General features: G+C 41.3%; 1 protein-coding gene across 1 annotated transcript; it reads left to right on the top strand.

Annotated features, from left to right (window-relative positions):
• The first annotated feature begins 104 nt into the window (after window positions 1-104).
• RDH10 (retinol dehydrogenase 10) lies at window positions 105-27,113 on the top strand. The gene is made up of 6 exons (XM_030304330.1): window positions 105-570; window positions 2,177-2,412; window positions 22,294-22,392; window positions 23,596-23,741; window positions 25,482-25,613; window positions 25,725-27,113. The coding sequence occupies exons 1-6, from the start codon at window positions 282-284 to the stop codon at window positions 25,846-25,848; spliced, it is 1,026 nt and encodes a 341-aa protein (XP_030160190.1). The 5' UTR covers window positions 105-281; the 3' UTR covers window positions 25,849-27,113.
• Window positions 27,114-27,594: the final 481 nt, after the last annotated feature.

Raw genomic sequence — 27,594 nt, 5'->3', positions numbered from 1 at the left:
GGACGGGCGGGCGGCCGCCGGCAGGAGGCGCCGAGCCGGGCGGCTGCCGCGGCGGGCACAACCCCGGGGCCACCGCGCCGAGCCCGGGCGGGAGTGGCCCCGCGCGAACAGGGAGCGGCGCCGCGCACTCCAGCCCGGAGGGCACCTCGAGAGAGGGCGCGGGGCGCAGCCTTCTGGTCTGGGCGGCTCTGACAAACGCCCCGGGGCCGGGAGCCGGGCTGCCCTGCGCGGGGTGAGCGCGGACGCGGACGCTGGACTCGTGCGGGGTTCCGGGCGTCGCGATGAACATCGTGGTGGAGTTCTTCGTGGTCACTTTCAAAGTGCTCTGGGCGTTCGTGCTGGCCGCGGCGCGCTGGCTGGTGCGGCCCAAGGAGAAGAGCGTGGCCGGCCAGGTGTGCCTCATCACGGGCGCCGGCAGCGGCCTGGGCCGCCTCTTCGCGCTCGAGTTCGCCCGGCGCCGGGCGCTGCTGGTGCTCTGGGACATCAATACTCAGAGCAACGAGGAGACGGCGGGCATGGTGCGCCACATCTACCGAGACCTGGAGGCGGCCGACGCCGCGGCGCTGCAAGGTAACTCGGACCTGCGCCGGATCAAGCCTCGCCCCACCCCCGAGCCCTCCCCGGGAGGGCCCCAAACCCCATTGCCCTGGTCAGCCCGGCTCGTCTTCGGCGAGTGGAGTTGGCCCCCTGGGAAAGGAGCACGGTCACCTCTGTTCTAGAAGGGGGAAGGTGTGCCGAACCCTTGTCTTTACGGGGGTCCTCTTTGGGGGCGAATGTCGGGTTTCCTAAACCCTCTGGGGATATCGGGAAGGCAGAGCTTGTTAGCACAGGTGTGAATCCTTAAGAAATGGCTCACTCGCTTTTGCGATGGGAGACTAAGGAGTCTGGGAAGTTGTTCTCAGACTCGACTGATGCATGTCTGTGTGTTACTGTGGTCTGAACCGCTGGGGCTAAGGCGGCATTGATGATATCACTATAACTTTAGCCGCCAGAAAATAATTACATTGTTGCACCACAGACAGGTAAGTGCTTTAGTTACATACTCAGCCTGATTGAAAGGTGTGCTGCCTCTTGGAAAGCGCTTGGAGGATTTAAGCCTCATTGTAAATTTATTCCGTGTTTTTGATAACCTCAGGAAATCTGCCTCACTGTATACTTATTAACTAACCTGAATCTGAGGGGTTTTGTTTTTTATTTCTTGTTTTTTAAGCCAATGCGGAGACCATAACCAACCGTAAATATTGGTCCAGGAAATTTGATAATGGCTCTTGCTCTTTGACAAAATTTTTCATTTCCGGAAAATACATAGAACTATACGGAGGAGATTAACTTGGACCCCACCCCTCCCCCCATATCGATCAATTTTCACCATAAGTATTGGCACCTGCCTTTTAGGCCAGAAAAGCAAAGGTCAAAACTGTTACATTTTCAAAAGTGGTATGGAAGGGTAGCAAATACAGATTTTTGTGTTCCCTGCTGCAACCTAAAAGATAAAGGTATTCAAAAACCAGGAAAGAGATTTGGGCTTTCAAAATTGAGATCTTCTGTGGTAAAATTGCATATTTACCTGTAAACTTGATTTATGCGAGGTGCTTCTGAGGAGAACTCAGAGATTCCAGTTAAAACAAACCAGTGACCTCCATTCTTTCATGAGAAACTTTAGGTTCATTTCTTGGGTTTGGATGACTTCAGATTGTTAGCTACAGTTTTGATTTGTGAGCCTTAAGGAGGGTTCCCATTTTGAAGGTGCTCTTACTAAAAGAAAAAGAGCCGATTCTGGCCCCTGGTCCTCAAAAAAAGAGGAGTGTGTATTATTTGTGTTTGGGAGGAGGGGGTGTTATTCTCTGGGCTGAGATCAGTTCTTTCCAGGTGTCTTTAGCTCCAGGAAGCTGATCCCATGAGGTCTGACTTGTATTGGGCTTGTCACAATTACATGATTTTCCCCTAAGCAAAGTTATCCAGTAAATTGCTATAATTCCCAAAGACTCTTGGGGGAGGAAGGCAGCTGTAAGTTCAGTCATTGGCAAGCCTTATGGTGTTAGAAATCTGAAGCTCACTGTAGTATTTTTGTTTTGTGTGATCTTTGTCCTACTGATTGCCACGTGACTCACATTTTGCACCCCCCACCCTTTCTCTGTTCCATTTTCTCCCCCTTCATCTGGACTTCCGAGGACAGCTGGAAATGGTGAGGAAGAAATTCTGCCCCACTGTAACTTGCAGGTTTTTACCTACACCTGTGATGTGGGAAAGAGGGAGAATGTCTACCTGACTGCAGAAAGGGTCCGCAAGGAGGTTGGCGAGGTCTCAGTCCTGGTCAATAATGCCGGCGTGGTCTCTGGGCATCACCTTCTGGAATGTCCTGATGAGCTCATTGAGAGAACCATGATGGTCAATTGCCACGCACACTTCTGGGTAAATATAAACATCCTTGTTTTTATTACTAGGCCTTCCTCAATGAGAAGGTTGGGAAGGAGCCAGACTTCAATACCATCCTGGAAGACACCTATACCGTTTCACCACAAAGCTTCCTTCTAATTTGCTATTTCCCCATGGTGAATTACACTGTATGCCAGTTACTATCAAATAATTATTTTCTCCCCCGTCCCATGCAGTCTTTCTTGAGAGAGTAAAGGACTGAACATTTTGAACTAGTTTGAAAGATTGCCATAAAAATAACTAGAGGGAGCATAAAACCCTGGGTTTGTTTATTTTACTTTCTGTTGAGTTTGTAAAACATTGGTTGTTCTTATGAATTCCTGAAGTCAGAGTTTAGGCTTCCAAACTACTGCTCAGCCACATTTTAGAAAGTGCCAGAGATTCTGAGATCAGCATTTGTGGTCCATTGGGAGTGGTCAGGCCACCCTGGCAGTCACTTAACATCCATTGACCAGCCACAGGGTCTGTGGCATTGTCCTGATGGAGTAGGTCTCAGAACTGTCTCAGCTTACAAGATGCCTCTCTCAGGAGAACTGAAGTCACCCTGATAGGACCACAGAGTCGCTATATAAGGGGCAGGAGGACGGTGAGACTTGAGGAAGGAGAGACTTGAACCATATCCGCTTCTAACCGTCAGAACTACAGCATCTAAGGATGAGAGGGAAGGAGGGCCTTCTGTTGCTCTGGGGACAAAATGAATCCCAATTTTCCATCTAAACTTCAGTAATGTTGGGTGTGAAGCTCTCCCCCATAACTGTACACTGTTGACCCACTTTATTCTCTTCCTCCTCTGAAGTAATTCCCCTTGATTTTCGTAGATAGGTAAGAGCCAATAAGGAAAGGGTAAGGAGGTAGGATGTTGGGTTGTTGTTTTGTTTTTTGTTTTTGTTTTTTTTTTTTTGTATTTTCCATAGGCGGATTAGCCTTGTAATGGAACACAACAAAGAACTGTTTCTTTTAAATAGGTCACATTAAACCTCATTAATTTTTTAGCAACTGCTTAAAAACTTAATCTGGCTTTAGAAGTGCTTATTCAAATGTTGTTCCTTGAATATCAAACCATTTCTCTGATCCTGAAAGAAGCTTCCTTTAACGTTTTATTTTCAAACATGAGCTCTATTTAACCCATTTTCAAACCTCAAGAAATGAACACATAAATGACTTAACTAACTCATATTGATGTTTTAAATGAGTAAGGAGATTACCAAATACAGTTTGGGGGAACTTAAGTGTGTTTTGGGGGGGGGCGCATGTGCATACGTGTGTGTGTGTGTGTGTGTGTGTGTGTGTGTGTGTGTGTGTCTGTCTGTCTGTCTGTCTTGTGTGCAGTGGGGGTGGGCAACTGAATAAAAGTCCCTGCTGCCATGGGGTCCACAAGAACAAGTGGCAAGGGGTGCATCAGGTGAGTAAAGGGCACTGCAGATGAATAAACTTGGCAATACAGTTTATCAAGAATCCTATGTATTGACAATTCTGAGTAAAACAAGCAGCCACCATTTGAAATAACACATGTGAATTGCAGGTGGCCTTGTAGTTTTTGTATTTGAATGATAAGGATGGAAGTGCCTTAGAAATTCCAGTTCATTTTAGTCAGCTCGTCATCCTTAAACAGATATATAAGCCATTGGTGGGCTAGTTGTGAACCAACACCAGTATTTTTTTTTTCTCCATAGCCTTTGACTGAGATGATCCTCAGTTTCTGAACCATAAACTTTGACCTACCCAGTGCTCTAAAATCTTGCCTACTTTCTCTGTATGATTACTTTCCTGAATTTTAAAATTGCAAATGAAACCACACTTTTAAAGAAACCCCATACAATCTGCAGTTAAATACTTTGAAGAGGAAAGCAGCCTTTTCTCGCTAGATATCCTATAAAATGGGAGCTAATTTAGAGTGTTAAGCACAGAAAATCCATAGCTTTAGCTTTGAAAATGCACATCATTTGATATACTGTACTCTAATATTGGACTACTTTCTAACCTAAGGAGAAAATTGAATCAGGTCTCTGACAGAAAAATTATTGTGGAATTGAATCTGTATACTAAGGAGGAATATACCACCTTCCCAGAGTCCTTACTTTGCTTTGAGATGTTGCTTAACTACACAATTTAGGGAGTTCTTGGAAGCCTTGACCATAATGACGTCACTTCATATTAAAATATGGGAGGCTCCTGAATTCTCCAGCTGTTTTTCCCCTAAGCATCTAAACTTAAGAATTTATTTTCAATATTGAGTCAGAAAATTCATTTTAGAGTTGGAATTTCTGACTTCTTGCCGAGACTTACAAACCTTTTAAGAAGTTGAGAACTAGCAACTAAAATTTAAAGGAAGACTTACTATAATTTTTACAGGGACTGGCAGTGGGGCTGGGTGGGTGGGTGCACATATGCAGTGATGTAAGAGCTACCTGAATTCAGCTTCCTTTCCAGTAGTCCTCTTTAACAAAAATGTGTGTGACAACTGTCTAAAGATGTATTGGTTTATGCTGTTTTCCTTCCAGAGAAAATAACCAGTGTGTCTTTTTACTATATTTGGCTGGGGGAAAGAAGTTGCCCCGTTCATTTTAAAAAGTAGATCAGCTGAGCAAACAGTTGTGTAGTCATTTGAACAGATTGTCTGGAGCCAGACTTCTAAGTAGCAGTCGATGTCTGTTTTCATAAAACACTAAATGGTATGTTGATCGCGACCCAGAGTTAAAGTCCCATGTAGTGAATTGGAAAGCCGTGTGGACTTCCACTGAAAAGCTGTGGGTGCTCCTACTTCCAAACCCTTCTACTACTGGCCCTGCCTGGAGACCCTCTTCCTCCACTCTTCTACCTTTTAAGGCCTAGCTCAAGTTCTTACTATAATCTTCCCTCCCCACTCCAGCCCTTTTCTGGCATTTTTGCATATTAGAGCTGCAAGAATCCTTAGAGATCATCTTATTTTCTAATCCCTTATTTTCTGATGAAGCTGCAGTTAAATGACTTGTCTAAAGCTTTTTCTCTTCTTGCCATTATTAAAAAAAATTTTTTTTTGTTCACGTTTATTTATTATTGAGAGACAGACACAGAGCATGAGCAGGGGAGGGGCCGAGAGATGGAGAGACAGAATCCGAAGCAGGCTCCAGGCTCTGAGCTGCCAGCACAGAGCTCCATGTGGGGCTCGAACTCACAAACCGGGAGATCACGACCTGAGCCGAAGTCAGACACCAGAGCCACCCAGGTGCCCCTCTCTTCTTGCCATTATTAATCTCTTGCAACATCTCTTAATTCTCCTCCTTTGTGGCACAGTACATGCTCTTTTGTGTAATTTTTTACGCATTGTGCCCTGAAATTCTGAAATAGATGGCAAGCTTTCTGAAGGCAGTTTGTTATATACTTCTATTTGTTTTCCCCTGCCTGCAATAGAACTCTACTCCTGAGACTAAATAAACACTCAATAAATGTTTGATAGTATAGGCTAGACTTCTGCTTAAATATTTAGAAGATAGCCTACTCAGAGGATACTCACAGGGACCTGTCTTCTGAAATTTCAAAAGGTAATAGGCATTATGTTGGACTAATTCAAGCTGCATAAGATTGAGGAAATTTCAAAATGGGGCTGGCTCACATTCATAATTGTTTGTATCTCCTTTTTTTTTCCTATACAACTTTTCCATTCTCCCGGCCTCGCCTGTGTGCTCGTATTTACTGTAGTATATTAACTCTGCTCATTGGTGCAAGGCTAGCGACTGTGAGAAGGCCGGTGTTGATAAACCAATTTGAATCAAGCTCCAATTGAATTTATGGCAACCATTCATATTTCCTAATGGCTGGGCCTCAAGGAGAGGATTTTTCCTGTGTTCCTTCCTTGATTCTTAACCTCGTAGTCTGTACTTGTAAGCAATTGGAAGTTTTCACAGTACTTGCCATTGTTCTGCACAGCCCTCCAGTGTCCTGTGATCCTTCATCGTCCAGTATTCTTCCATCACCAGCAGCTCTCCTAGGAACCTTCTCTTGGTCACCAGTTAAGAAGTGATAGATTTGGGATGGATTCTAGTCAGTATAATCTGTTGTGCGACATTCATGGTTAGGACAAGACCAAGGAGAATGTATGCAATACGATGCACATTAATTGGGGCATAATCACAGAAAACATTCACTTAGGCTCCCTCTGTATCTCTGTGTGATACAAAAACTTGAAAATACCTCTCTAGACTCCTCTGAAATATGGCAGGTTGGCCTCCATACAGGAATTACAAACCCATGTTTCCCCCCAAAACGTTAATGTTGCTTCACTTGTTATTTTTTTAAGAGGAGTCCAATCTTGGCTTGCTGTTTTTGCGAGACATAGTTTATCTATAGATCCTTTTTGACCAGAGAGCTGCATTTGGCCTTTATACGTGAGCAGCAAATTGATCCCTGATTAACCAAAAGGGGGTAGCAAAAGCATTTAACTCCAGGCCTTTTATGTTCTGCAGAAATTTTGCATGGTAAAGGGCTAAATCTGTCAAATAGCTAGTCGGTAATTTACTTCTATTGATACGGTAGTCAGACAAGATAATTGGTAGTTAATTAATAGACCACTTAACTTAAAAGGTTTCACAGTTTTAAAATACTAATTACTGAATTAGGCATTTATCTATATCCAAATGTCTAAAGTCTATTTAGTTAAAATCCATCCAGGAAAAGTAAAAGCCCACCACCTAGATCTGAGTAATGTAGCACTTAAAGACATTAGTGCTATGGTAGTACCTAATATCTCATGAATGGTCCCTAATCATTAGTGTTTAAGTTCCTATGTGATTTACTGGTTTTTAATCTCAAATACTGTATTGTTCTCTGGTTAGAGAAACCTAGTTTTGTTCAAGTCCTCTTAGGTTTAGAATTTAAAAAAAAATCATTTCTAAAGTGTTCATATAAAACTACTAGGCTAGTACTTCCTCCTTCAAACCATAATATTAAGAATTGTTATACCAAATGTTTTATAAAATATTATTTTCCTATCTTACAATAGCTACTAAAAGGTTGGAATTCATGGCCAATTTTTAAGTCTCTGATAGAACAGGTCTGTTAAATAAATAACATGCATAAGTATCATGTTTGAGCTTTAGAAATAAAGATTTTTTAGGTCTTGAACTGAACTGCAAATTGACCTGGGGTGTGAATACTCTATCTTATTAATTCTTGTGAGCCCACTTCAGAATATCTCTTAGGTAGCAACCACTCAGGTACTTGGGACTGTGTCCCTAAGAGGGTCATTTCATAGCCTTGTTTCCTAACATAGAATAAGATCACATGCCCATCGAACATCGAGTTTCTATGTTCGGTATGTTACATGCTAGGCCCAAATCTATTGCTACTAGAAATCAGTATCTATGACTTGATAAAACATCACTTTACATAACTGGTATGAGCAGAGAACCATCCTCTAAAAATCTTTCCAATATTTTAGATACATGTTTTAATCTGTGTCTGGTTACCTCAGTTGTTCAGAAAAATATTGCTGAGTAACCAATATCATATGAAGAAGTAATAGTGCTCCCGTAATTGCCAAATCCAGTGTGCAGCTTGATCATTCTACAGAATGTGATCCTGTTAACCATCTCTGAAACTCATCTTTAGTTTCCATAAAAAGCCCACTTTTTCCTGCTTCTCTTGTCTTCCCAGTCCTCCTGGCCTCCCTGCTTCTGAGATGTAATGATTAGGATTGCATACTCAGACCTCTTCTCACTGTGTACCTCTAGCTGGGTAATCTGTTTATTTCAATGGCTTCATCTGATTTCTAACACAGTTCCCAAGTTCACACACCTGTCTTGGCTGTTCCACTCATTCCCTAAAATCAACAAATCTCAAAACTGAGCTCACTTCTTTTTGCCCCTTCTTGAATTCCCTGGTGTGGCCAGTGCCAAACTTGGGAACATCAGCAGTATCTTTAATTCTCCATCCTGCCCGCATTCATGAGTCCTGACTGTTCTGTTGCTACCATGTACTTTGATCCCCTCCTTCCCAGTCCTGCCTTATCCCATGTGCTTCCATCACCTCTTGCCTGGACTTTGGGAGGAGTCTCTGAACTTCTTTCCCTGTTCCCAGCCTTTGCTCTTCAACGTAGGGTTATCTTAGCAGACTCGAATTTGTTATGTGCCTGCTTAAAGATTATGCTACCCCAAACCCTTGGGTGACCATATTGTTCACAGCATGAAGTCCAGGCTTATTAGCATGGCAGCTTAGATCTTCTAAAGCTGATTTCCACCTGCCTTCCAAACTCATCATCTATCATATCTCCTGGTCAACCCAAAACTCCCACAGGGCTGGATACCGCACTGTGCCTTGATGGAGCCCTGAGCGCTCCGCTGTCTACCATTTGAGTCCTGGGAGACAAAAGAAGTTGAATAGTTTAGACAAAATGTATCACTACTCCTGAGAGAGGAAAAAATATTCATAATATTTTCGTGTTAACTTAATAGTCTCTTTGTATATTAGGGTGTAGTCCTTGTAGAATAGTTTAAAGTTCCATCCAGGGAATGGCCCACTCTTGTTTGATTATGTCCTGTTATCTCGATTCCTGGAAGCGGAGTTGATGTTTGTTCTTTTCTCCCTCATTATTTCTTCATCTAGGGCTTTATCCGTTATCTGCCCAAGTAGAAATTAATCTACAGGACATGTCAAAGTGAAAGCATTCTTTAACCTGTGCTAATGTTAACACTGATTGAATAGCTTGTTCAAAAAGCTAGAATGGAGTGTGCCTGGGTGGTGTCCTTTGCTGTTCATTGCAGGATTGGGTCACTGGGGCCTAGGGAAGAGCTACAAACCCTGTGGCCAAATACTTAACTGCTCGTATTCTCCTCATTTATTCTCTCCCTTTAAATTTGTTTTTACCCTAACCGTTTTTCAGACTTTTAAGATCTTTGGCAAATTCTAGTGAATTGACTTTAGTTAACTTGAATACAATTCCTTTCAAGAAGTTTAATAACCTCACTTGGGACTTAGAATAATTTTTTAAAGTAGGGAACCCCTTTTTATTTGTTTTTTCCTTGAATTAAAGAATATTAACAGACTCATCTAAAATTTCTGTTCTGTTTCTTTCAGAAACCAAAATTAAGCTTCGTTCAATTATAAGTAGCCAGTATGCCTCTGTTTAATTCAGATACCTGCCTACATGGATAGATGTATAGATGACATGTTTGTTTTCTTGATTTGGAATGCTTGATGAATAATAAGGCTCATGACTATGGTGTATTTATAGCCAGCGGACTGGAAAAAGTTCATTTGAGCCACTGTGTTAAGTCCTAAATACCCAGGATGTTTTTGGAACCCCAAATTGTATGTACTATGCTGAATTTCCACTAGGGGGTGTCCTGACAGGGTGGATTTGTATCTTCTTTCCTTGTGCACATACAAGCGGTAATTTTCCCAAGATAAAGGGCCTTTTGTAGCTAATCTTTGGAGTATGACAAACTCTGATAGTCCTTAAGAAATCGGGAACTACTCCCTGTATCAACTGAATGAGTTAAATCCAATGTTTTGAGCCTGGAACTCTAGGGATCAGATTAAAATGTGTTAATCTCTCTTGGTTTAATTACTGATTTTTTTTTTTTTTTTTAAATCTCAGAAGTTACTATAGGAGTTAGCTATTCAAAGACCTAACCCTTTATGGTTTCTATTATCATCTGACCTAAAGATTCCTTTTAGGCTGAGACTTCTTGTAAGCATAATGGGAAAATAACTCAGAGGGTGGTATCTCGTAATTCTTTCTTTGAAAATCTGTAGTGGACAGGTAGAGTGTACAGGCAGTCTTTGGAGTGGGCCAGCCTTAGAGAACTTCGCTATATTGTGGCCTCACACTTAAGATACCACTGTTTGGAGTACAGGTTGTCAGAGCAGGGCTGTAGGATTTAATCCCAGTCACCTTGACACATTTGGCCAGCCATTGGGTCCCGGTCGGCCTGGGTTTGCAGGCTTATGCCATCCCAGCCCTGGAGGGTGTGCCTTTCAACACAGGGAACACTTACATCTTTCACTTGATCTTACCCAGCATGGCCCATTCTTAGATTCCTTTTTCATTTTACTTTATTTGTCAATTCTCTTAGAAATCAAGTTCACACCTGTCAGGGACCATTTTCCTAAACGCTCTGAGACTAAAATTAAGTGAACCACAGGGAAAAAACTGAATATCCTCTCCTAATGATCATAAAACTTTCAACACTGCAGCAAATGCTGCTAGAATATTTAACAAGTCAGGGCAATTACTGCTGCAGCCTTGAGTGCTGTCAAATTAGCCCAACTGACAAGCCACTTACGATGAATTCACATTTGGAAACAAAACATTACTTGGTCTGTGAAACTTTCAAAGATCACACAAAATGATGCGTGAAAGATGGCCATGGTGTTAATATTGTGAAGGTTGTTTTTTGTGGGGGTTTTGTTGTTGTCTTGCTTTTTTTGTTTTGCTTGGTTTGGTTTGGGGAAACCGTGCTGTTTCTCTCTCATTTGCTGCTTGCATAAAAACGTGAATTTTTCTTGCCTTTCTTTCAAATAGCTTAGTACTGGAATTTTTAAATATTAACAAGGTTCAGCTTCTTAGTGTTATTCTAAACAATGGGGCTCAAAATAACACTTCCCAAATCAGTGTAACTGGGAAAATATTTGTGGTATAACTTATGTAAGCACATGGGTATTTTGAGGACAACTGAAACTTAAAATTCAAAGCCTGAATTTTCCCACCTGCAAATTGCACTTAACATACTGCCCCCTACTGACTTCTCAAGGGTTTTTAAAGACGAGATAGTTCTATTATCTCTTGGGAAAAAGACACATCAGGTATAATAAGTTATCTTAAAATAGTTCTGTACTAACTTTTAATATTTTTATGTTTGCTAGACTCTTCTCTGTCAGGTGTCGTAATTTATATTTTCAGCGGTTGTTTCTGCTCCTAGTAAAAGAGGACTGGAGGAGAGAGGGTTAGAGGAGAGGTGTTACTGGAAAGCGTTGTTGTTTCCCGGCAGCATCTAGGGTTCTGAACGGAAGGGGCTGGGCAACTGAAACAGCTGCTTAGCAATATGGTTTTGAGGCTGCTTCTGGTGGTCAGCTACTGGCATTTTGCCGGAAGCGTGGTCTGGTGCTGTGTGGAGGGCAGGGAGGCCTGGGAGCCATACATAGTAAGAACCAGGAACTGCAGGAGCTTGAAGAAACAACATCACCAAAAATAGATGGCACTTGTAACAAAAATAGCCTGTAAATATATGCTTAATGAGTCTTGAGTGCATTTACTATACTTTTATATAGCACTTAAATTTTACAGACCCTTTCATAAACACTCTCCTCTCATTTGAGCCTCAAAGCAACCCTGAATTAAAGAGAGCCATTATCCCCATTTTTATGGATGAGGAAACAAACTGAGAGAGATTATAGGACTAGCCTAAGGTCACCCCTGGGGAAAGAAGAACCTAGGACCCAGACCCTCATCCCAAGACTTTAGTTTAGAACTTCTACAAATACTTAGCTGGGCCACCGGTTCAAAGCTCCTTGTCAATTTTCTTCTGTGAGTCACTTATGAAAGAATCCCCCTTCAAATGCTGATTGTTTTTTTTTTTTTTACTAGCTTAGTTCTTTTAGCAATGACTAATGAACCCTAGCTTAATATCTCCAGAAAGTTTGCTCCATAAATTAGACAAGAATGTAAAATTCTAGGTTAAAGAACCAGCACCTCATCAGAATTTTATTACTAAAGCCCAGTTCATGTGTTTTTTCCCTGCCTTTTCTGTAATTTTCCATGGTTTGCATCTGAGATGGTTACCTCATTGAGAAGACTGTAGGATATTCTCAGTCACTTGGCTTCCTTGCTTTTTCTGGTTCACATGTCGACATTGACAAGCTGGACACAAAAGGTAGCAAATAAACGGGGCACTTCTATGAGGACTGGCTACACAAAGTTCTAGAAATACTTGGTACCATAAAGTGTCAGTAACAGGATGATTTGAGTTTTGTTTTTTGTTGGTGTTGTTTTAAAGCTTATCTCCTGGAAAATGTAAAACTTTTATTCTGTTACGTAATAATCTTACAGGATTAGAATTCCAGATAACTCTATAAGCTTTGCCTTTGGAAATGCTAATCATGGATTTTCAAAATTATGCAGTTTTGCCCAGCTGCTGTTGTCCAAACTTCTGGCCCAAGCATCTGATTTGTAAAGGGCTGATGTTTTCCTAGGTGGGGTTTTTTCATAGGCTTACCAAAGCATGAAAGCTTCAGAAAGGTAAATGTGAAAAATGGAAAAGTTAAAAGCTGAGGTGGAATGGGCCTAAATTCCTGGTCTTGAAAGCTGAGCCTTCAAAGCCTCTGTGGATGCAGGGAGAGGACTTTGAAGCCTCCTAGGTCTCTGTTTGGGAGCCTGTTCTAATGGCTAAGGGGTTGTCCTAGTCCATTTGCACTGCTGTAACAATGCCATACACTGCATGGGCTATAGACAACAGAAATTTCTGTCTCACAATTCTGGAAGCTACAAGTCTAAGAAGATCAGGGTGCCAACAGATTTGGCATCTGGTGAGGGCCCACTTCTTGGTTCATAGACAGCTGTCTGCTGAAACCTCACATGGCGGAAGGGTTTCTCTGGGGCCTTCATTAGAAGGGCACTGATCCCATTCCTGAGGGCTCCCTAAGGCCCCACCTTCTCATGCCATCACTTTGAGTAGCAGATTTTAACATACATTAACATTCAAAACGACAACAGAAGGGCTTGCCACTGCTAAAAATGGATCCAAGGCAAATATACAGAGAATCAGTCCATAAACTCTCATAGTTGTCTGTAGAAAGCACTGGGAGCCCTTGACATTGGTTTGAACCAGGCTTTATCTTACAAGAATGGAATGGTATGGAGAGTGGGGCTTCCCAACCCCTAATATCCCGGTTCAGAGAGTGAGGGTAGGATAGAGGGCAGCAAACTTAATCTTCCAATTCTGCTGAGTTTGTAGGAGAAATTGATCTGAAGCCCCTTGAGGTTTAGAGTAGACAGATTCCCTAGCTCTCGCTAGAACCCTGTGCTCAGCCTGTGTTCAGAGCAGTGGCAGTGATGGCATCATCTGGCAGATTGTACATTAGAAAAGCGGACTCTCAGACCCCCTCCCAGACCTCCTGGGCCAGAATCTGTATTGGACTCGGATCCCGGGTGATTCTTTGGCACATCAAAGTTTGAGGAGGAACCGGTCTTGAATACACATTTTCCTTCTCACTTTCTCAATATTCTCCTTACCCTGCCTTTTTGTTTTTCTTTCCTGAGCTAATCAGCCCTTTAGAAATCTCCCAGACAAGAAAAATGCCAGACCACACACTCTGTGTTCCAATCTTACTCTAGGTTTATTATTATTATTATTATTATTATTATTATTATTTTTAATTCCGGTCCAGTATCTAAAAGGAAGAGTGCAGGTGCACTTTTGCTCCCTATTCCCCTTGGTCACCGTGCCCAGGATGGAGTTTCCAAAGCCCTAAGAGTCACAAAACAAAATGAAGACCATGCATTAAAGAGCTGCCCAGGATAAGTTACATCCTTGCCTGTTGTGCATGCCCCTTTTCTCCGCTCCTGGCCCCTGGCGTATCACTAGCATCCAGTATCAGATAATGGAGGGCATGATTTCTCAGACACCTGCTGTACCTAAGAGGAGGTCTTCCTTTTTAGTTTTCACAATTTAGGAACAGTTTAGGTGGTTTTGCCAGAGTTGTGATTGAGAAGTGATTAGTGCCGTCTTCTGTGATGAAGCTAGAATATACCAGACCAGTTACTGGATTGGCAATCATTGTCCTTGAAGATATCTCTTAATTTAGTAGTGGAGTGGTAGTTTGAAGGTACTGACATATAAGCTACAACTGATGGGCTTTTGAGCCCAAATTTAAGTTGTGATTTTTTTTTTTAAGTCCAAAATGCCTTCTGAATCCAGAAAAATGTCATACACTACGAGAACTAAAGCTTAGAAACAGTCATCAGCATGGAACCTGATTTGCTAACGTGCATGTTCCCTCAGATGTTGACGAAAGTTTTCTCTTTAACTGTGCCTCACACAACATAGAGACCTCATAGACCCTCATCTGTAATGAGTAAATTCTATGTTGTTACAGTGCACACTTCAGAATAAGTTTTCAGGAGTAACTTCTTGATTATATTTTTTACTTACGTAACGATTTTATTATTTTTGAAGATTCCACCGTAAGCAAACTAGGAAGCAAGGGAGGATGTAAACTGTTTACACATACGAAATACAGAGGATGATGAAAGGTGATCACGGGGACGTTGCTGGGCCATGCTGTTGGAATGGGGGCAGAGGGACAAAGGAGTCCGGCCCCTACAGAGGGCCTGAGCAGTGGCTGAGCTTGTGTGTGCAGTGTTTATGCCTCCTGGAAGTGGTTAGTAGTCACTAGAGCAGAAGCGGGGCCTCTGCCCTTTGGAAGATCTGTCGTTATTACAAGTTCTGAGATGCGATCTGAGTTTGGGGCAAAGCAAAGGGATTAATGACAACATGTTTAGCAGACTATTTGGCTGCAATTTTGTGGGTTATTTTCATCATTCTGTAAAGCGTTATTAAATAGGGAAAGGGGCCTGAGCTTGAAGGAGATCATGGAACACTCCTTTGATCATCTGGGACTCGGCCAGGGGGAGGGTCAGGGAAGACAGCACTTCAGGAACAGTGTTCAGCGTTCAGTTTCTTTTAACATACCAAGCTTCCCTGAGTTTAACCGAGACACAGAAAAACAATGTTTTGCAGATAATGTGTAATTTTGTTAATATGTAAGAGGTTTGAACTCAAGTTCCATTATTTTAAAAGGCACAGTCATGACATCATATAAATGTTTAATGAATAGATTTTTACTGCTTACCAGATGCTGGCATCTACACTAATGGAACTGATACCGTATTGAGTCATTTACGAGAGTCTTATGCAAGTTATACCTCAGTGTTACAACTTGTATTTCGGATGTGTGGTAGGAATCGAAGAAAGCATTATTGGATATAAGTCGCCGTAACATTTTTGAACAAAGAAACCTTGGAGAACCTTCTCTTTTTGTCTCACAAATGAGTTAAAATCAAGATTCAAAGAGGTCAAGTAATAAGGATGGTTAGCTGATTGGCAGTTGGGACCATGTGGACTCCAAAGACCAGTGTACTTTACAGACAGATTGAGTTTTAAGTTACCTCCTTTCCAGCATTTCTGCATAGCAAACCCTAAAATGCAAGGGAATGTTGATGTGTGAGTTGCTGCCTTGGGGTAGATTCATCCCATGCTTTAACAGTGGGAAGGCAAGTTAATGAAGCATTTATTTTTGCTGAATAACTCATGGTGTCATCATCTAGGTGTTCATTTGAAAAGCCCAGCTCTTTTATTAGCTTCTTGGTTGCAGGGCAACTGTAGGAATGTACTAGTGCATGTGTGTTAAGCATTAACTGCTGATGCCTTCAAACGTTAAACTAATCCCCATAGCCTCAAAATAATAACAAAAAGGACAGTAGATGTAACATTGGTATGCATTCAACAGTTATGACATATTCTTTTTTTTTTTTTTTTCAATGTTTATTTATTTTTGGGACAGAGAGAGACAGAGCATGAACGGGGGAGGGGCAGAGTGAGAGGGAGACACAGAATCGGAAACAGGCTCCAGGCTCCGAGCCATCAGCCCGGAGCCTGACGCGGGGCTCGAACTCATGGACCACGAGATCGTGACCTGGCTGAAGTCGGACGCTTAACCGACTGCGCCACCCAGGCGCCCCAAGTTATGACATATTCTTTAGCCTCTCTTCTATAGCTAAAGACAGAATGTTTTGTGTCAATCTGATAAGAGATTTTGATGAACGTTTTGTTAAGTCCGAGATTAGTTCCAGGCTTCAGTATCGTGGGGCTCTGTTGCACAATTTGTCTGGAGACTTTCCTGTCTCTACAAACACACCAAATAAGAACAACAACAAAAAAAAAGCTGTCATTCAATTATAATGATTTCAGAATTTGTGCTGTTAAGTGAAACTAAAAGATTTAGAGTCAATCAATATATTGCTAGCAAGTTCAGATTTAGTTTTTACTTCCTAGTTAAAGATGATTTTGTGGGGCCCCCTGGCTAGCTCAGTCAGAAGAGCATGCAACTCTTGATCTCAGGGTCGTGAGTTCGAGCCCTCATGTTGGATGTAGAGATTACATAAATAAATAAAATTTTTTAAAAGATAATTTTGTAATGAAAACTTTCAACTATCACATTCTGTGGTCAGAGTGAAATTGCTTAAGTTTGGTGGTCAGTATATTTACCAAGCAGATACCTGTAAATCTACAGAATTAAGAGTATTTAGCCATATGTTCCTTTCCCAGGTTAGCTTGGGGGGGTATGTCACCGTTTTTCAATCTTTAAACATGCTGAAATATTTATCCTATTAGCCTTTTTAACTGCGCTCACTATATTTTCACAGCGCCTTCAATAGTTTGTATGTACTACTGAATCATAGTTTTCCAGGAGCAGTGACTGAGTTTTCAGAGAAGAGTGCCACCAGATGTCATTTTAGCCTTGTAAATAAGCAGTATGTTCCTTTGTGATTCTGATAAAGATAAGTTACTCCAGGAGGCGACAAAGGCAGAAGGAGCAGAACAGCAAGTAGAGTTCTTGCACCAGGTGGAGGGGCCGTGAGGGTGTCCAGTTAGGTGTTCTTTGTGCAGTGGAGTCTTAACTGTACTTTTCTTTTTTTTTTTTTTCAAGTTGTGTATATACTGCTGTTAATTTGAGGATTCTGAAAAGCCTTACTATTTTATATGTGCTGATGATGTTAATCCTTTTCCCATCAAAATGTGATTTATGACCTTCTTTACAAATGAAAGTCTTCTGTTTTTTGGTGTTCACATGAGAGATAAACACTTTAAAATGATTCTTTTTCAAAGATGCTTTTTCTGGACTTGACCGTAAGACAGTTATACAAACACACAAAAATATGGCATGAGGCCTTTTTCCTACTGTGAGAAATTAACTTTGCTTTTCCCTTAGTGTCCATTAACCTGGCATGGCTTGCAAATAGGGAAAACACATTCTAGGTGTTTTACCTACACCTTTAAAATGTCATCAGTCTCGAAATTTCAAAAGCCAGGCTTTGCCAGACACCACATTTCTTCACATTCCCTTTTGTCGAACTTTAGGCTAATTTGTCCTGACAGTGCAGCCACAGGCTGTGTGTTGCTGTGTGTCATTAAGAGCACCAGGAATGATCTGGAGGGTTACAACTGTTGGAAGTTAATTTGGCGTAAACCTAACTTTCAAAGATTTCTCGAGATATGACATGTCATGTCTGTGTCCAGTCACACTTCTGTTTAAGGAATTCTTGTTTATATTATAAATATGACCTTTACAGTTATCTTTCAAAGTGCCCAGTGCTCTGAAGAACCCCGAGGAGCTGTAGCAATATTAGATTTAAGTATGTTTCATAAGAATGTCAGTGTCCATGTGAATGTCCTCCTCCCTCCTTTGTTTTTTCTTTTTAGTCAGCAGTAACAACCCCATCAGCTCGTGGCCAATTATGGTATTGGAGTCATGTGATAAAATTACTCATGAGTATTCAAAGGTCTGTCTCCACACTTTTTAGACAGACGCAGGAGACAGAGATAAGAGTTATCTCTTGCTGCAGATAAAATACTCCCTAGATCTGTTCCAACTTTAAATTCTCCCACCGACAATGCCAATGAATGTATATTGGTTACTGACTCTGAGACCCCCTAGATTGAGAGTCAGCCATTTTTCCTGATGGAGAACTACATGTCCTCTGTTTCGCAGACATTTGAACAGAAGGACGCAGCGACGGAGCGCAGTTCTCCGACTCGGGTTAAGCATCTAGCTAACTTTGCCAGCCACCACTGACACCAGCTAATAACTCTGCACTTTCTTTAGAGCCCCCTGTATTGGGTGGTAACTTCTGATCTAGGTAATCCGTCCTGAGTGGAGATCACACAGCAGTCCAGGTGTTCAGTGAGTTATCTGAGTTGCCCCTCTCAGATCCACTGATGGTGGCAGACGCATGAATTTATACTTAAGCCGTTTGGATGTGCTTTTAGATTTGCTCTTTATGTTCTTTTAATGACTCTTTGAGACAAAGTTAAAGATCACGAACCTTAGCTTGAACTGACTGGTGTCATGGCAACTAGCACTTCACCTTTTGCTGGTCCCCATCTCATACATGCTACAATATTTGTGCACATTAATAATTCATTGCAAAGTGCCAGATTTCTTTGTGCTGTCAGACTGTGTCAAGGACGGAATATGCTGTGCTATCTCAGATGTCATCTACCAGACTGTTGAGGGCAAGAGTAATTAGAAAAGAAAACTAGTCAGGTTACTTGGGAAAATTCCTGAAAATATGATGCTTTCTAGCCACCCATTTATAGCATTTTTCTTGTAAAGTAAGGGATAGAATTAGTGTTGATCAAAGTTTATTTGGTAATGTGCCCCAGACACAAGGCAGGACTTGGGTTGTGGAAATAAGGCACAAGCAGTAATTGCTTGCCTCCATTCAGGCAGCAAAGGAAATGATTAACAGCCTGAGTGCTCAGTCACGTGGATCAGGCTCCAGTGCGAACCCTGAAAACTCAGCTTTAAAAAGAAACCTCAGTGGTCCTGATGTGAACGCTCTTACCCCAGGCTTGCCTTTGCCTGGCACACACTAGGAGCTGAGTGTTTGACCCCAGTTTTGGGAAACCGTGAGTTTGGGTTTTGAGGCTGACCCTGGCCTTGGATGCCTTTTCTCACCTCCCAGTTTCCTCAACCTTGTTTGTTCTCAGCCTTGAGAGCAGTGTCATTGTATTAGGCCTATAATTGGTGAGCTTCCTAAAGAATATAGGCCTTTGTCTGAGGATGTAGAAAATGCAATGAAACGACACATTGGATTTCACTTATACAGAAGGTCGTGTTTGTCCCTGATTGGGCAAAGAAATCACATATTTTAAACCAGACATTGACCTGCCACTACGTTTTTTTTTTTTAACTCTCCCTCCCTAAAGGAAGCTTTAAAACAAACCTGTGTCACACTTTACTAGCTACTCAAAGTGAAGCATATTTCTCTGAAAAATGTTTACAACCCACAATTGGAAAAGATTTTAGCCAGCCATATTTGGATTCTTTTCTTCCTTTCTCTTTTTTTCCTCCTTCCTTTAAATACAAAACGAGTAGCTTAAATGTCCCTGCAGACTACTTGGTGGGAGGGTGGGTGGGGAGGAAAGCAGGCCCAAGTCACAGTTTTTAGAATACACAGGCATAATACCCTGTGGATACACTAGAACTGTTCTAGTGCTTTAACAATTAAGTGCCGGTAAGTGTAAATTCTGCTTAGAGACAGGCACAGGACCAGCTCCCGTTTTAGCCATCATCATTTGGCCAGATCATAAAACAGTACCTGCCTGTGATAGATAGATGTTCAAGAAACACTTGTTGAATGAGTAAGTTAATACCACCAGACTAATTTCAGGAAAAGGGGAAGGGGTCATTAATCAGTTTTAGAACATGCAACAAATTAAACTTAAAAAAAAAAGTTAGGAACTTGTTAATCTGGTATCACCTACATTTATATGGTGCAGGGGATCTGGATTGGTCATTTAACACCTGCAGGCAACAACGAACGTCACACACGAGCACAGGGAGGTCATTAGAGCCAAACTGCTCTGTGTCCATGTGTTTCTAGTCAGGGCCAGCTGCCAGCTGGAGTGAGTGGTCACTGGTGATGTGAACAAGCAGGGTCAGCGATTCAGATTCATCAGGTGATTAAGCAGCAAGTTCTTGCCAGTATTCTATGCTGTGTGTCGTTTCTTGGGATTTAATATTGAGACTTTCTACGTACTTAAGAACTTAAAAGTAAGATCCTTTGAACTAAACCTATGCCTGTCTTCTAAGACTAGGCAAACTTTTAATACTTAGAACTGGTCTCCGAATAACGTCAAGAATAAATTTTATACTTTTTAGTTAATCTGGGAACAGTTCATCATAACGAGATACTTAAAAGAAGACTTACAGACTTGATTACTTAAGGATACATTTTCTTATTTAGATTTAATGATGTTACTTTATTGTAATTCTTAATATAATGGCCATATATAAGCTGTTGAGTCTAAAATTGAACCTATAATGACCTGAAGTACCAGGTCTTGCCTTTTTTGGCTATCAAGCAGACCAAAATAATAATTATTATCGTAATTGCCCTAGCCATTCCCACTAACTACTGCAAAGAGGTAAAAATCCAGCTGAAACGTGTCTCTCGTCCATCCAGTAGTATGCCAGGTCTCTGAAGTACGTAAGGCACATGGTTCACATTCTCTCCTCCACAGGGTATCACAGGGGAGTAATTCTCCCATAATCTTTGAAGCTTCATCTCCCAGCTTCATCTGAGGCAGCCAGACAAATAAATATAAAACAATCAAAATCCCATAGAACATGTAATTATATGTTATGGTGAATGGTACTGACCATGTGTCTTAAAGAAATATGAACAAAATTAAGGTGGTATAGAATTATATAAAAGCTCAACACCTCCAGTAGAGAATTATTTGGAAACTCCTGTGACATAAGCATGTTGAAAAGCGTAAGAGGTTTTGTAAACACGTGATTAATATTATACTTTGAATGATGTAGGAGGGCATTGGCAGTAGATTGTCAGATTAGAGAAGAATTCATGGGTAAAACCTCACAGGTGAGAAGGGTGCCCTGGGCAGCAGCAGTGAGGTCGCTCAGAAAAATGGGGTAGGAGCTGGGGCAGGGGAGTTGCATGCTAATCAGGAGGCAGACTGGGGACCACCTTGGGACCCTTGACAGACATTCATCTGGCAACTGTGTGCACCATGGATTGGAACACAGAAAAGCTTCAAAATAAATGGAATGACCGTTTTTGATCTTGTACATGCAAAAATTATTGGAACAAATTAGATATTTATGCAAAAATTCAGTGATCCCTTAGCCAGGAAATCCTCAGAGAGGGGCATGCAACTCTTCTTTAAGTCCAGTGTGTATTGTTTGGGTTTTTTTAACTTCATAAATCATGGGGAGGCTGTGTTGGCAATGGGATATAACTCAACAGTAGACAGATTGCTCTTTGCTGCTTTCTTTTAAGAAGCAGGTTATAAAACTGTTGGGAGCCTGGTGAAGTAGTTAATAGATCATCTTAAGCAATTTGAAGTAATTTTTTTTTTTTTTTTAATACAGCCTTGTTGTGTCTTGAAGGCAAAAGATCCAGAGGGAAAAAGAGTTTAGCGAATAAGAAATCAATGCCGTCCCTGGGTCTGTTGTCCTGGAACTTCTGCTACTTGCTTGGCTACACTGGCCAGTCACCTGCTTCTGTGGGAAAGTCACTGCCCTGTAAACCTCCACAGAGGGGTGTGTGCATTCAGACTGCTGTAAGCTCTTGGCAGTGCAGTCAGAATAGGACACAGTTTTCATTAAAATGATCCTGTACTTTCATCCCGCGTTTTTACATCCTGAACTACTTTACCTCCTGTAGATACAGGGTAAGCTGGAGGTCCTCTCACAGACCAGGAGATAGCTGTGTTAAAGTGTCATGAGCATAAAAAGATCTCTGACCTGGGAGTAGTTTAGATTAGCAGATAACTATCACTTGAAAGGTGATAAAGAGTCTCTTCGACTAACGGCTTTCTTTTCATCTCTGGAGATTGTCCCCAAAAGCTCTTGTGTTACAGTCCTTTTGGTCACGGCTTTATAATAGGCCTGCCATACCAATGATACGGTGTTATGTTAACCAGACACTTCAAGGATCTTCTCTTTTCATGGATGTGTAAGATTTTTAAATGAATTGGGAAACGTTTATTATGTGGGTAAAACATTAGGTAGGATTGGCTTTTAGATGAAACTCACAATGTCAGTTCTAAAGCTTCAATCTTCCTTCTCTTTCAGACCACTAAGGCTTTTCTTCCTACAATGCTGGAGATTAATCATGGTCATATTGTGACGGTTGCAAGTTCCCTGGGATTGTTCAGTACTGCTGGAGTTGAGGTTGGTTTGTCTAATATAAAGCATTTCCTTCCTTCAGTCGCTTTATCCCGAATATCCCCAAATCCTGTAAAGAGTACCTGTTGCCCATACATTTATGAAAGCACTCTACCTGTGTGCTGTTTGTGGAATGTTCTGCGATACCCCAGGGCCAGCTGGTGAGGTGCAACTCTAGTATCTTGTGCCATAAAATCACTTCTGCTAGTTTGACAAAGCAGCAGCAGCAGCAGCACTGGGTGGACCAGTCCTCAGTGTGCCCCATTTTCATTAGCAGTTCTGCATGATGATGGTGGGGAGGTGCAGGGTCAAGAACGAAACCATGGAGGGCAGTGGCAGTGCCACGGGAAACAGATGAATGAGGCCAAAGGTTGACGTTCTGTTTTGGTCAACTTGCCAGAAGTGAGCCATCCTGTATCAGCTCATCAGAGAAGATGGCTACGGCAGATGTGAGGTGTCTCGCAATGTTAGATCTGTAGAACTGGGCTTAATCAAGCCCTGTTCTTCACCACAAATTGTAAAGTGCATGTGTGTGTATCAGCCTGTGCTGTCTGTCCTGTGGGAGCCTATAGCATAGAGTTAAAAATTGCATGCAAATATGCAAAAGAACACCAAATAACAGATGGCTTCCATGTTCTACATTTCCACTCCTACATTGCAAATGGGACAAAGGAGAACTTTCTATACTGTGTGTTCTTAGGTAAAGGTTTGGCTTAAGTTTGCAAGGTGTAGTTATCATTTTCTTCACTTTACACTAAAAAGACAAGTGGATCATAATAACTTACAACCTAAGCTAGACTCACCTTTGCTCTCATAGAATTAAACAAACTGGATTTTTATTCTCCTTTACTGAACAAGAGGCCATTTGTAAATTTCCAGAAACTTCAAAGTGAACCTTTCTCCATTTTTAGCTTCAGTGTGTTAGCCTTTATAGAATCCTTTGTGGTAACTTCCCCAAAGTAATATGATACTTGGTCGATGTGGCAAAAAGTGTTCGTCTGCTGTTGCTTTGAAAATATTATTTCTGCACCAAACCACATCAGATAACTGTCTTTTAAAATGCTTTCCTTTTCTTTGCTTAGTCACCTGTAACCTTCTGTATCAAACACATAACCAAAGTAATAGGATCACGGAAGCTTGAGTTCGGTGGGTTTGGTGGGGGATCTGTGCACATACTTAGTGTTTCTGTTCTCTCCCCTTCTAACTCAGGATTATTGTGCCAGTAAATTTGGAGTGGTGGGTTTTCATGAATCCCTGAGCCATGAGTTAAAGGCTGCTGAAAAGGATGGAATTAAAACAACGTTGGTTTGCCCTTACCTTGTAGACACGGGCATGTTCAGAGGCTGCCGAATCAGGTCAGTGAGAACCTATCTTATTGATAAAAAAGCTGGTTTAGAAATCATCTTTCCATATTGGGAGAATATGTAGAATCAGATCTTACCCTATAACTATCATTTCACAGTTCAACCTGTCATTTCATTGGTCAAGGTTTGTAAAGTTCCAATGAAAAAGCTTAACAGGTGAGGGTCGGGTACCACACAGATACTAACGCGAGGAAGTCAGTCTAGAAGCATCAGAAAGGAATTGGCCTCTCTGCACCTTCAAGAAGAAAACATAAATATCCAGGATTTTCCTTAGAAGCTACTTCCTTAGGAGTTTTTTTTTTCTTTAGTATTGGTAAATGAATGTGACTTTGATTTGGATCTGAAACAATGTCACTGTCACAAAAGAGTAAGCTTTTCTTTTAAAAAGACCTTTGAATATTGCTCTCCAGATTTGGGAGCTTCCTTTTTGTGGACAGTATATATAGGTAGATTCATTGTGACAGAATGAGAAGAACTATTTAGATTTACTAAAGACAAAGTAAAATTCCCACCCACTTTGAAAGGAGGCATATGGGAATATAAATGCCAGGTCACGTCGGACTTGAACTAAGCCGGTAAACAAGCTCACAAATCTTAATAGGATACCTGTGAAGACATGCTTACTTTGAGATCTTTTCTGGGAAGAATTTGAAAGGCAAAGGAAGATAACTGAACCAGTTCCCTGTTGGTGAGGGCCATTCTTAACACATCCTGAGCCTGGCCAAGCTGGGAAGCAGGTGGAGCTTGATTTGAGTCATTCCAGTCTCAGGCTGACTCCCAGTCTGGACGGGAACAGACTCAAGCTCTGCCTCTTTTCCCGTGTGTGTGTGTGTGTGTGTGTGTGTGTGTCTTCGTCTTCGTCTTATATACTTAGAAGCCAATTGCTGAGAGTGTAAGGAGTCCTGTTTCCTATTTAGCATCATGGCAGGTGTCCAAAACTGTGGTGAGACAATGAAAAGTGAAAGGAGTACGTTATACTATTAGGTTATTTTAATGTGTAATGTAATGGATTCAGCTGAAGGTAGGATGTCTATATGTACTTTGTTTCAGAGACCCCCAAGAGAAAATACCTTGGAATGTGTGTAGCTGACTTTCTTCACTCAGGAAGGTTATGCCAGTATACACGCCATCATTTCAGCAACACTTAGCACTGAAAGTTTGGCGTCGTTGGGGTGCCTGGGTGGCTCAGTCAGTTAAGTGTCCAATGTTGGCTCAGGCTCAGGTCATGACCTCACGGTTCATGAGTTCTAGCCCCACGCTGGGCTCTGTGCTGACAGCTCAGAGCCTGGAGTCTGTTTTGGATTCTGTGTCTCCCTCTCTCATTGCCCCTCCCCCACTCGTGCTTGGTCTCTGTCAAAAATAAATGTTAAAAAAAAATATATTAGAAATAAAAAGTATGGCATAATGTTTGGGTTGAGTGTTATGCCACTCTCTTCTTTTTCTATTGAAAAAAAATAGAAAAATATGAAATACATTTTAAGGCATTTTAAAAACATGATTTTCTCATTTTAGAGAAAAGCAGACTGATTTTGCTTTTTTTTTTTTTAGCTCGTTTTCCAGACTATGCAAATAAAATGTATTCATAGTAAGAAATTGTGGAAAATACAGAAAAGCACAATGAAGGAAACAAAATGAACCTATGTTAGATAACGCCGTTATTAATGTTTGGATGTGTATTTCCAGTCTTCCCTACTTTGCGTTAATTTCATTTTTCTAATGTATAACTTCCAGGAAAGAAATTGAGCCTTTTCTGCCCCCTCTGAAGCCGGATTACTGTGTGAAGCAGGCCATGAAGGCCATCCTCACCGACCAGCCCATGATCTGCACCCCCCGCCTCATGTACATCGTGACGTTCATGAAGAGGTAACTCGGGTGGGGTTCCCTGGTGCACTGCATCTGTCTCATGCCCGCCCCACCCCTATAACTTCACATGAGACGTCACACGTTTGCTAATAGCCCCCTTTCCCTTTTCAGCATCCTCCCTTTTGAAGCAGTCGTGTGCATGTATCGGTTCCTAGGAGCAGACAAGTGTATGTACCCATTTATCGCTCAAAGAAAACAAGCCACAAACAATAATGAGGCAAAAAATGGAATCTGAGAATCGATCTTTTTTGTATGGAATATCATTTCTATCAGAAGACGATCAAGGTATTTCAGTCCTATCTACGTCAGCATTATTGACATTCTCTGGATTCCAAATCCATGTTGACTTTTTTTTAAATCAACTTTTTAAAAAATAAATAAAGTGTAAATTAACCGACTAGAATACTTGGAAAATGTGATCAGCAAAAGTGAGCTTACCTTGTTGCCAGCAGGCTCCTTTTCGGCCGAACCCTAAAACCTGTCAAATCTTTTAGACAAGCACTGTGTGACATCTCCAGGCTACCATTATTTTTTTTAATGAGCAGAAAGTCTAGAGATGATAACAACAGTGTGTTTCAGCCGTGTGGGTTTTTTTTTTTTTTTAATCTCCATGGAGTTTATTAATTCTTGTAATTAAACTCTAGCCAATTGACGCCCTTGCAACTTCAAGGACTGATAGTGCTCTATTTTCTCATGTTTTATAAGTTTCAGTTTTGCAAAGCCTGTGTGGCTTTTCGTGGTGTTTGTGTGTACAGCTCTTTTGAAAAGGAATTTTGAAATCTCCACCAATTTGAAGTAAATGATGTTTGATTATTACAGTAAAGGTGATCAGGTCTCTTTCTTAAAGTCATAATGACTGAAGTGTTAGCCGGATTTTTAATTTTATCTCTGAAATCTTCCCTTAAGGATCTATTACTCTGGAGACCTAGTTATCCACAAAGGTCATACATTTTCTACCTGTGAATTTTGCTGCATACAGAAAGTGCCCTTTCCTCAGGAAGTTGCTGTGTTTCATTTCTCTGAGTGGACTTTTATCTAGAATACATAGCAGCTCTGCAAAGAAACAGTTCCTAAAATTGGGAACTTCCGCATTAAAAAAAAAGTCCCCATTTTTGTGCCAACTATGATTACTGAGGGGGAAAAACCATATTCTATGGAGTACGTATGGAAGGGTGTAAAGATTCTTCTGAAAGTTTTATTCACATTGTAGAACAGCAATTGACATTTTTACAGTATTTTTTTGTAAAGCAAACTATTTTGTGCCTTGAATTTGGTAAATGTGTATTAGTGAAATGTTGTTAAAGTGGACCTCTACCTCTGTATCTAAATGTATACCATCCACTTGTAAATTACTATAAACTATTATGTGATTGCCTTTTTTTTTTTTTTTTAGAATGTCTTGTTTAAATAGCGACCAATGTTTAAGGCTATTAAAATAAGCCATCTTTTACTAATTAATTGGGACGTTTTATAAAGGACTGATTAAATTTAAAGAATTAACCTACATGTGCAATGGACTGTGATTATTAGTTATCAGTAATATTGTAGAGAAAATCATTGCGTCCCCTTTTTTACTCATGCCAGATCACACTTACAAGAAGAAACGTTTGAATGGGATAATGTTCACGAACCGCCATTAACAACTCAGGGTGCCGTGCACTCAAGTTTCTATAGTTACCGTCTCCTTAGATGAGATACTTCATCAGGGGCTTGTTCGCACTGAAAGTGGGAAGACAGCATCCCATTTGCCATGAGTTTGCTCCGTGGATCAGGTCAGCACTGTAATCACATACAGGAAAGTCCAGCTCACTGCGGGCATTCCCAGCGCTGGTCTTAAGGAATAGCTTCATTTATGTTGGAAATTCTCTAAAAAAGGAAACGACACCGACGCCTGAGACCATTATAACATTTGAGGCATTTGGAGTGGAAGCAATGCTTCCTAACACTGTGGGGGGTAGAGACAGATATTCTCAGTTTGTCC

The sequence above is a fragment of the Lynx canadensis genome, chromosome F2 (genome assembly GCF_007474595.2).
Source record: "Lynx canadensis isolate LIC74 chromosome F2, mLynCan4.pri.v2, whole genome shotgun sequence".
Classification (NCBI taxonomy): domain Eukaryota; kingdom Metazoa; phylum Chordata; class Mammalia; order Carnivora; family Felidae; genus Lynx; species Lynx canadensis.
This window is presented reverse-complemented; position numbering and strand designations above follow the sequence as displayed.